The sequence below is a fragment of the Saccopteryx leptura genome, chromosome 2 (genome assembly GCF_036850995.1).
Source record: "Saccopteryx leptura isolate mSacLep1 chromosome 2, mSacLep1_pri_phased_curated, whole genome shotgun sequence".
NCBI lineage: Eukaryota > Metazoa > Chordata > Mammalia > Chiroptera > Emballonuridae > Saccopteryx > Saccopteryx leptura.
This window is the reverse complement of record NC_089504.1, coordinates 260,817,243-260,828,399: the sequence shown is the minus strand read 5'-3', so window position 1 is coordinate 260,828,399 and position 11,157 is coordinate 260,817,243. Positions and strand designations below refer to the sequence as shown.

Below are 11,157 nucleotides of genomic sequence, written 5' to 3'. Positions count from 1 at the left end.
AGCAATTGATGTACATACAACTGAATGGAACAAGTGGAATGGCAAGCTGATGCTTTTCTCTCCCTTTCTCTCTCCCCACCCATCTTTCTCTCAAATTAATAGAAAAATTTTTAAAAATGGGAAAGATTACAAATATAGCAAACATCAGCCAACAAATCGTGTGCCCTAGGACAGAGCAGTAAGGGGTCTTGGCACAGTAACCCTTCCCAGAAGCGCTTCATAACCATGGAGAACATGCGAAGAGGCTATGGGCATGAGCAGGTGTGGGACTGCGGAGACAGAGCAGGCAGGTGGAAACAGAGGGCAGGCAGGTGGAGACAGAGGGTGGGCAGAGGGCAGGCAGGCGGAGACAGAGGGTGGGCAGAGGGCAGGCAGGCGGAGACAGAGGGTGGGCAGAGGGCAGGCAGGCGGAGACAGAGGGTGGGCAGAGGGCAGGCAGGTGGAGACAGAGGGTGGGCAGAGGGCGGGCAGGCGGAGACAGAGGGTGGGCAGAGGGCGGGCAGGTGGAGACAGATGCGGGCAGGTGGAGACAGAGGGCGGGCAGGTGGAGACAGAGGGTTGGCAGAGGGCGGGCAGGAGGAGACAGAGTGTGGGCAGATGGAGACAGAGGGCGGGCAGGCGGAGACAGAGGGTGGGCAGGTGGAGACAGAGGGCGGGCAGGTGGAGACAGAGTGTGGGCAGGTGGAGACAGAGGGCAAGCAGGCGGAGACAGAGGGTGGGCAGGTGGAGATAGAGGGTGGGCAGGTGGAGACAGAGGGTTGGCAGAGGGCGGGCAGGAGGAGACAGAGTGTGGGCAGATGGAGACAGAGGGCGGGCAGGCGGAGACAGAGGGTGGGCAGGTGGAGATAGAGGGTGGGCAGGTGGAGACAGAGTGTGGGCAGGTGGAGACAGAGGGCAAGCAGGCGGAGACAGAGGGTGGGCAGAGAGCAGGCAGGCGGAGATGGTGGGCAGAGGGCAGGCAGGCGGAGACAGAGGGCAGGCAGGTGGAGACAGATGCGGGCAGGTGGAGACAGAGGGTGGGCAGAGGGCGGGCAGGCGGAGACAGAGGGTGGGCAGAGGGCGGGCAGGTGGAGACAGAGGGTGGGCAGAGGGCGGGCAGGCAGAGACAGATGTGGGCAGGTGGAGATAGAGGGTTGGCAGAGGGCGGGCAGGCGGAGACAGAGGGTGGGCAGAGGGCGGGCAGGCGGAGACAGATGCGGGCAGGTGGAGACAGAGGGTGGGCAGAGGGCGGGCAGGTGGAGACAGAGGGTGGGCAGAGGGCGGGCAGGCAGAGACAGATGCGGGCAGGTGGAGACAGAGGGTGGGCAGAAGGCGGGCAGGCGGAGATAGAGGGTGGGCAGAGGGCGGGCAGGCGGAGACAGAGGGTGGGCAGAGGGCGGGCAGGCGGAGACAGAGGGTGGGCAGAGGGCGGGCAGGCGGAGACAGAGGGTTGGCAGAGGGCGGGCAGGCGGAGACAGAGTGTGGGCAGGTGGAGACAGAGGGCGGGCAGGCGGAGACAGAGTGTGGGCAGGTGGAGACAGAGTGTGGGCAGGTGGAGACAGAGGATGGGCAGAGGGCGGGCAGGTGGAGACAGAGTGTGGGCAGGTGGAGACAGAGGGCGGGCAGGCGGAGACAGAGTGTGGGCAGGTGGAGACAGATGCGGGCAGGTGGAGACAGAGGGCGGGCAGAGGGCGGGCAGGCGGAGACAGAGGGTGGGCAGAGGGCGGGCAGGCGGAGACAGAGGGTGGGCAGAGGGCGGGCAGGCGGAGACAGAGGGCAAGCAGGCGGAGACAGAGTGTGGGCAGGTGGAGACAGATGCGGGCAGGCGGAGACAGAGGGTGGGCAGAGGGCAGGCAGGTGGAGACAGAGTGTGGGCAGGTGGAGACAGATTGTGGGCAGGCGGAGACAGAGTGTAGGCAGGTGGAGACAGAGGGTGAGCAGGCAGAGACAGAGGGTGGGCTGGCGGAGACAGAGGGTGGGCAGAGGGCAGGCAGGTGGAGACAGTGTGGGCAGGTGGAGATAGAGGCAGAGGGCAGGCAGGTGAAGACAGTGTGGGCAGGTGGAGATAGAGCAGAGGGCAGGCAGGTGAAGACAGTGTGGGCAGGTGGAGACAGAGGGTGGGCAGAGGGCAGGCAGGTGGAGACAGAGGGTGGGCAGGTGGAGACAGAGGGTGGGCAGAGGGCAGGCAGGTGGAGACAGTGTGGGCAGGTGGAGACAGAGGGTGGGCAGAGGGCAGGCAGGTGGAGACAGAGGGTGGGCAGGTGGAGACAGAGGGTGGGCAGAGGGCAGGCAGGTGGAGACAGTGTGGGCAGGTGGAGACAGAGGGTGGGCAGAGGGCAGGCAGGTGGAGACAGAGGGTGGGCAGAGGGCAGGTAGGTGGAGACAGTATGGGCAGGTGGAGATAGAGGCAGAGGGCAGGCAGGTGGAGACAGAGGGTGGGCAGAGGGCAGGCAGGTGGAGACAGTATGGGCAGGTGGAGACAGTGTGGGCAGGTGGAGACAGTGTGGGCAGGTGGAGACAGTATGGGCAGGTGGAGACAGAGGGTGGGCAGAGGGCAGGCAGGTGGAGACAGTATGGGCAGGTGGAGACAGAGGGTGGGCAGAGGGCAGGCAGGTGGAGACAGTATGGGCAGGCGGAGACAGAGGGTGGGCAGAGGGCAGGCAGGTGGAGACAGAGTGTGGGCAGGCGGAGACAGAGGGTGGGCAGAGGGCGGGCGGGCGGAGACAGAGGGCTGGCAGGCCAGCACAGGGCAGCAGTACAGGGGCGCCTCCGATGGGACAGGGTGCTTGCTCAGAAGCAGTGGGAGGTCAGTGCCATGGGGGGACAGTGTTGGACTGGCCCAGCTGTGAAGGACATGCGGAGCCCGTGCACTCGGCTCCCTGAGTCGAGAGCTGTGCTTTGGGAGGAATGATGTGGGCTCAGTGTGCCGGCAAGCTGGGGGCACGTGTCCCGAGAGGGGACCCTGCTCGGCCACGCTACCATGGTGCGTTGAGGAGGTGATGGCAGCCTGCACCAGGGTGAGAGCCAGGCACACGTAAAGGTGGATGCTGGGTGGGCGCGGCGTGGAGGAGGAGTGGTGGGTTATGCACAAGCATGGAGAAACGGGCGTAATAAACAACTTTCTTCCAACTAAAAGTCAAAACCAGGACCGTGGCTAAGGAGACCCTCGATGACCCTACCATCCCTGGCATCCCTCCCTTGCTCACTTGCTCTGCCCAGCTACGCAGGCCCGGGTGTTCCTCCCCAGATGCACCGAAGCGCCCCCCACCCAGTGCATACCTGCCGCCCTCGGTGCTGGCTTGCTCCCCACAAGGAATCCGCCGGGCTCACCAGCTCACTTCCTGCATGTCTCCAACAAGCGTACCTCCCTGCAGAAAGTAGCGCCTCCTTACGTCTGGCCACACCTAACCACACCTCACTCTTCTCTGTAGACTCTTCACCAGCAGACAGATACTTCTGGATACACTTTTTGTCTCCTTAACCTCTTTCCAAGCTCCATGGAGATGGAGACTTGGTTTTAGTCACTGCTACATACCCTGTGCTCGGCTCAAAAAATATTGATTGAATGTAACAATGACATGACCAGCTGTGTGGGTTTTCTTCTTTTGCTTCCCCTCAGTCAGAAAAGTCCAGAGATAAATTATGCAGCTGTGGGACACAGTGAGTTCCTTAATACTCAAGGGACTTGCCATAAGGCAGGACGACCCATAGAAGGCAATGCTACAGCGAATGATTCGATCTCTCGGAGACCCTTTTAAGCCGAGGACTGACAAAACAAAGAGGAAGAAGCCAGGGAGGGATCTCTGTGGCAAGGAGCTGAACACAGAGAATCACACCGCCTCGCGGTGCATCGATCATCAGACCAGATTCCGCCCACAGAGTGCGCGTGGCGAGCCCAGGGAGGCTCAGGCGACGGCAGGCTTGAAAATAACCATTATTTTCTAACCTAGTCTTACCTCTTCCAGACCCAAATACCGAAGGCACACATGGCAGGCTCTGCGCACGTGGACCACGGTGAGGTGAGATCCTCACCACCGCCCCGCCCCCTTTCTATTTCTGCCAAGAACCACTGGGCAACCTGAAGTGTGAGGGCTGCAGGTCAGTGGTCTTCCTGGGGAGACGTGAAAAGGGGTGACCCGAAGGCAGCTCCAAGAGGTGCCCTGGAGCCATTCCTGGGTGGAAACCCTTCTCGCCACCCTCCCCCCACCCTGGCCCGAACCCCTCATTATCTCACTGGCCTGAGTCTAGAGCAGCGAGTCTCCCGGCTGACGAGTGACTCATCCGGTCATTTAGGTTTGTCAGTCTATGGAAACGAGAGCTCCAGAGTCTCTCCAGGACCATCCCTGGGGAAGCTATTAGGGAGGAGCAGCCTCGCCAGGTGTCTCAGGCCAGCTGGCCAGAGTGGCATTTGCAGGGGCATCTGCTTATACTCAGGGCCTGGCACAGTCAGCAGGCCCTGGGGAAGGAGGGAGGCTCCAGGAGGCCTGCTCTCCACTTTCCAACCCCGAGTGACCATGAAAGCTACGAGGAGACCAATGAGCACCTTGGAACAGGAACAGGTAAAAAGACAAGTCACTTTCCCGTTTCATGGGTCTGGGCTCATTCACCCTGGGCGGGCTGAACCTGGCACAGTGGAGGGCACATAGCACGTTGCACTTGGGGCAGAAAACTGGGATCCCCATCCCAACCTGCACTTAATCAGATGAACGCCAATCTTTTAGTAACCTCTCTGTCACTCAGTGTCTCCATCTGTAAAATGGGACAACAACAACATAAAAACACAAACCTGTTCTTGCTGCGTCCAATCCAGTAGGTAGCAATAAAGCTGAAGAAAGCACTGTGGAAACCACAACGAAATGTCGAGTGATTCTCTTGACTCTCACATGCTTACTTCTTGTCACAAACCTCTCTTCCAAAGGCACAAGCTCGCGTCCCTGGCTACCTAGTCCAGGCCATCCCCCATGGCTCACAGTGAGCGGAGAGAACCCCTGAGCCCTTGGGCAGCCAGGCGGTGCTGGCCAAGGCCAAAGACCTAGGCAGGTCATTCCCAGCTGACAAGATCTCCACCCGTGCGCAAAGCACTGATTTATACTGTATGAAACTTCCAACTGGTATATGGCCTTCAGACCGATTCCATCACAAAGCAAACATATGCATTTGCTCCCCTGGCTTCTGTTTCTCTCGGCAATGACAATTTTTATGGGTGTGTAAGCTCAATGCACAGAACTCAGCAGCCTCGTCCTTAATATTTCTCCCCCTTCCCCTCCAGTCCTCCCCACACACACCCCTTACACAGCGTATTACCGACCACTTTTCTCTCTTCCTTCTCACATCTTGGCATCTCACAGAACCAGGCCTGAACCTCAGTCCAGTCATGGACCTTACGGAACTGCCTTTGCCAGACTGCCACTTGGTGTCTTTATCGATGGCACGAGACTACAGAAGCCGCAGACTTGTTGTGAGGATTAAATAAGACTGTATTTGCCAAATGCACAGTGGGGGTTAGCTGAGCCCCACCTTCTGGCTGGGCTGCATGGTCCACCGATGTCCAAGGTCACCGGCCTTTTCCCGTCCTAGTCCCTTCTCAACACTCCTCTTCCCTTCGCCTGACTCTCCTCCCCCTCTCTCCCTTTTCTGCCTATTAAGATCAAATGCATCCTCCACGGACCGTCCTTCAAATGCCGCTGCCTACCTCGGCATCCAGGAGGGACACCTGCTTCCTCTGAACTGCAGAGGAGTCTACGAGGCACCTGACCTTCCCACTGCATCCTCTACTTCTTTGTGTCATCTTTCCTAACGAACTTTCGTGCTCCTCTTCCTCACGAGGACCATTCCCTGAATCGTTTCTAAGTCACTGAAAGGAATGGTCAGCCAATCACGACCTGGCGCAAGCAAACAGGAAAGGGATTTGGAAGTGACAGAATGAGTCAAGAACGCGACACTGGAGACACCTCACATTCTGCGTGCTGATTTTATAATGGACATCTTAGGATCTCACAAAGTAGCCTGGCTGGGGCTGTTTACATTACAGTGCAGTAGATCAGCTCCCGCCTCTGCTCCCAACCACCCTTTCACAGCCAAGTCTGGCTTATCCGGCTGCCCGTGCTCATTTCACCCTCTCGTCCCTCTACGGAGGTGGCCCCACGAGCCTGCAGGGTCAGCGCTGGGCAACCTGGCCCCAGAGCCCTGTTACCTGGAGAAGCAGGAAGCAGAGAAGTGATCTGGGAACAAAGAAACAGACGGAAAGGGTCTTCGGAGAGGCCGTCCGGGACTCCATGGGTGGTCAACACCAATCACCCCGTCAAGCGACAGAGAGCTGATATCCAAAGTCCTTCAACTTGATTAGTGACCAGAGGAGCTGACAACACTAGGCCTGGGCGACAAAGGAAGGGACTCGCCACCTGAGTGGCCAGAGCCAAGGCTGGGCAGCCTCCTGGTGGCCTTCCCGCCACCACAGACACTGTCTGCTCACTGTACCGAGGCCGTGGGAATTGGAAGTGTCACCGACAGAGAAGAAAATATCTTTAACTAAAGGATAAGCGAGAAATGTTCCCGCTGCCCTCCAGTGGGGAGAGCAGGCAGACCCCCCATGGCACGAACCCCGGGCTCCACTCTCTGTGGGTGGGCTGCCACCCCCCGAGCTGGGCTGTGTGGGTGGGGTGACCGGGCTCTCGCCTCGACCCCAGACGTGGCAGGACCCCCTCCACAGAGCCAGACAGCTGTCCAGGAATTCAGGTACTCTCCCCAAGGAAATGATTTTATAACTAATCTAACTGTTTCCGTTTTCTCTCTCCTTGGAAGCCTAACCAAACCCCAGAAATACACATGTACTCTCTTTCTGGGAACACTCACTGTGAGCCCAGACAGAGAGTGGCGCCCCGCCCGCCCCTCACGCTATAAGCGGAGAGGATGGCTTGTTTGGACAGACAGGCTCTGCTCCTTCCCTTCCATGGTGTCTAAGCCACCCCACTTCGTGTCCCCACAGACACAGACGGATATGTCCCCTTCTCCTCTTCATTCCATTCCAGAACATTCTTCTTCCCTACACGAAGTCTGGCTCAAGATTGCAGTGGGTGAGACGTCCTCTTGTCTGCAAAGCCCTGGCTTCAGTGCTGATGGGAGAGCCACAGGGCCAAGGTCATTCTCTCATTCTGGCCTGTTCTCGGCCTCCATCGGAGAGGCTTCGAGGGAGGGCAGCTTCCGGCCCTTCCTGAGACGGTACACTGGGGTGTCAAACAAGAAGTCAGCTCCTTGCTCTCAGTCCCCGGGGCCTAATCCAGAAGCTGTTACCAAGAAACACAGCTGTAGCTGACCCAGCCCGGGCATAGGTAGGGGCAGGCTAACGTGGCCACGGCCAGCCCATCTCCTGAACAAGAAGGAACAACAAAATGGACCCTAAATAGTTGAAATTCTTCTCTCTCCCCACAGAGTGTCACCCTTGCTCCACGTGTTCCCAGAGATTGCTCGCAGAGAAATCTCTGGGCCACTGAGTGGACGCATCGTGCCGGAACAGCATGTATCTCCGATTCTGCGTTACTCAAAGGATCCCTCCAGTCAGCCCTGGGGCCCGAACAAGGCGGAGTCTCCTAGACACATTCCATCCTTCCGCCCAGGACCCTGACCCTGACCCTGGCCCCCGGCCTCTCCCTCCTCTACGGCTTTCCTGGTCTCCTCCTAGCCTTTCCTCCCCGCCACTTCCATGACATTTCCTTCCCCGGAAAACTAACGACTGGTCCTGTGGCCGTGAACAGCGGCCAGGCTCCGGAATTCAGAGGGAAGGAGACCAGAGGCCAAGTTCAAGGAGCACGTGACTTGCTGTAATCCCGCCCGTCAGGGCATGAGCCCTTGTACGACCCTGTTGACTGGCTGGCTGGCAGAGAGCCATGCAGGGACCGGCGCATGTGGGAGCGGAGATATTCCTGGGTCTCACAACCCCCACTAAGGGTTCTGAGAAGCAAGAAGTCAGTAATATTCCTTCTGGATGGCCCAGTTCTTGGACCTGTCAACAGTGGGCACCCCCACTCAACTTCCCAGGCCTCTTCGTAGCATCACACCAGGCCCCCATCTCCTCAGAGTGGGCCCGGCTCCCAGCTCGTGAAAAGACGAGTTGCTGACACGTCAGCATCAAGAACCCCATCCGCTCTCTCTCCTCCACTTCCCTCTCAGCCTGCCCACCCCCATCCGTACACAGATAGCAGAAGCACCAGGCTTTCTGTCCGCAAACCTTCAGCGTTTATTTGGGACGTGACTTTCACAGCAGCATGTGTGGAACAATGGATAGTTTTCAGCTTAGTAGACAGCAAAAAATATAATATATATATAATATATTTATATAATTATGTTTAAATACTTATAAAGAATAACTAACCTCATTAGTACTAAAGGGAGACTACACAATGACAAGGAGAGAGCCAGCTGAGCGTAGGTGAGTCCTGACCGGTGGCGATTCGATCAGACTGTGTGTGAAGAGCGTGTCCCTGGCCACTCCCCTCCTAGTGTTTTGGTGCTGGTGTACAATGCGGGGGTGGGGCTGACGAGGGGGTAGGGTGCCCAGAGGGGCGTAGGCAGGACTTGAGAGTGGAGTCGGGTGGGACATAAATGTGGGAGGGAGGTCCTTGTACACTGATACTTTCCCCTTATACTTTTAATCAACTGCCCCTTGGAAGAAAACTCTGCCTACGACTCTTCCCTACGTGAGCTACCTGCTGTGACAGGTGGCACCTAGAAGCGTCCCCCGCGTTCCTGACACGCTCCCTCGCACTCTTTCTCCATCTCGTGACCTTCCTTCTTCCTTCACCTCGGGTTCCTTCTGTGGAGGCCCCCCTTTCTTCCTGCCCCCGGGGCAGCTACTGATTCTCTTCCGCCTTGGGGTCTCGGCAGGTGCACTCGTCTGAGTCACAGTCCGCGGCGAACGGGATGACCTAGGGGGTCAAAGGAAAGACGAAGTGACCCACTTTTGTGCCAAGCAGCACACTTCCCCTGCTGGGCGCCAGAGGAAGTGGGGAGTTCTGTGTGAATATCACAACACTTGCACACCGGGTCGTGGCGGGCAAGGCGAGCCCTCCTCACCCCACTCGCTCCATTTAGAAGGCAGGGAGGACAACAGTAACTACCCCAGAGGATGCTGGTGTGATCTGAATAAGATAATGGGCATCCAACACATATTTCTAGGCACCTCTAACTCCTGTTACCACTACTTCTAATATTACCAGTAATGTCTAAAACTACTGTTGTTCATGTTCTTGTTGCATTACTATTGTCCCCAAATCCCTGTAAAGTAGGTAAGATGAATGCTAGCATTTTCACAGAGAAGGCCAAGCGAAGGTGGGTGACTTAACTCAAGGTCATGACTTAGCTCAAGGTCATGACATACCATCTGAAAAACCAAGGCGCTGGAGCCCAGCTCCGTGACTCCTACTCCCTGATGTTCCAGAACAATAGGTCAGCTCGGTCATCTTCATAAGCATGCGCGTTTGCCTTCCTTGAACCAAGGATATTCTCTGGCTCAGTACACTGCGCCTCTCTACCCCTTGTTTGTGGCTGGACTGCCCTCTTGCTATGCGATCTCTCCTTCACCCCAGAGGTACTCCCAAAGAGTCCGCGCTGTTTGAACGGCCACCAACAGGTGCAGATACTCTGGGGAAGTCCATGACTAGCTTCAGAGGTTGGGACATTTGGGACACATGATGTAAATGTGGCAGAGATTCTTCCCTTTGGGCATGGACAATCAGCGAGATAAAAATAGATATGTTTTAATAGTCTAAGTATACTGGACAGAAATACCATCTCTTGCATATTTCTGATTTATCAAATTGGCCAACTGGCATCGAATATCTTTGGAGCACTTGGTTGTTTTTTTTAAATCCACATTATTGCAAAAGTTCAGCCCGTTGAATTTTTTAGGTGTAGCTTAAGCATCCCTGCTAATTTAATAGAACCCGGAGCCACAGGAGTGAAAGGCGGCGAGGGAAGGGCTGCTGTTCGGGACATGGTCCAGGGAGCACTCCAGGTAGTGTGGGGTGGCCACTCAACATGTGCTTGCAATGTGCTTTAGAGGATTACTGCTTTGATGATGAAGATTAATAACTGGATGTTACTTCACTGGCAATCCCGCTTCCCCAAGGGGCGGAGGCCATTATTCTCTGTCTCCGGAGATGTGTCTTGGACAGTAAGCAGGTGTGAGTCTTTCAGGAGCAAGCGCCACAGCTTTTCTGAAGGACTTAACTGGTCTGACGACTAGAGAGTTAGTATTCTTTAAGACTCTATCCTAAAAATCACAACCCTGAATCCTGTTGCTTCAGAAAGCCTAATATTTGTTCATTGCAACTCCCTCTTCTTGGCTGCTGAGTGAAAACAACTATGACACAGCCAAGAGAGCTAGCCAAAGCCCCTGCCGGGACTCCTGGGGCTGCCGCCCTCCCCCCACCCCGTCCCAGGCGCCATCACTTACCTTCTTGGAGGAGAGGGTGGAAGAGCAGCAGTCACCCCCATCATAATGGCAGTAGGCCCGATTGTTGATCGTGTCACACCAACCATCTGCTTGGAAAGGCTGGCAAGGAGGTGGGAGTTTAGTGTCTGAGTCCAGCTGCACGGGTCTCCCACTCACCCCCACCCCCAACCTAATCTGCGGAACTCAGGGGTATCATGGGAGAGCACCCAAGGGGCAGGACACAACTGACCTCACATTCTCAAGAGGTTGAAGTCTCAACATGAGACCACTGGACCTAAGGAATGATCAACTTTCACCTGTGGCACCTGCTCCTGGCCCACCTGAGGGTCCAGAAGGGCTCATCTGAACTCTCTGATGAACTGTTTCATACTCTTGCAATAATAGGCCCTTATGACATGTAGGTTACAAAACAGCTTCACACATGTTAGCTCTTGATCGCCAGGAAAACACCTGTTCATCAGGCAGGGTTGGCTTTAAAAGTTCTATGCTATCAGTGAGGAAAGAAACAAGTGCGTTTAGATGGCAAAAATTGCCTTGGACCACACAGTAGGGCTTGGGATTGGGAGTCATGTATCTTGACTTTTTTGTGCTTCTCACAGATTAAGGGCCATAACTCCCCCTCTTCTCCTGCTACTTGTATGTAGAGACCCAGGTAGTCCTGGGGTGCTATGAAGACTCAAATGACATCTGTCCAGAATGCAGTGGTCCTGGCGTTTGGGACACCAGTG

At 56.4% G+C, this 11,157-nt stretch overlaps 1 protein-coding gene across 1 annotated transcript in view; it reads right to left on the bottom strand.

The window, feature by feature from the left end:
- Positions 1 to 8,223: 8,223 nt before the first annotated feature.
- Positions 8,224 to 11,157, bottom strand: part of PAPPA2 (pappalysin 2) — a 208,223-nt gene continuing 205,289 nt past the window's right edge. The window contains exons 21-22 of the mRNA XM_066361598.1: positions 10,430 to 10,528; positions 8,224 to 8,900 (exon numbers count right to left, since the gene is read on the bottom strand). Of these exons, the coding sequence (XP_066217695.1) occupies positions 8,826 to 8,900; positions 10,430 to 10,528 (174 nt within the window). The 3' untranslated portion in view covers positions 8,224 to 8,825. The remainder of the gene's footprint in view (positions 8,901 to 10,429; positions 10,529 to 11,157) is intronic.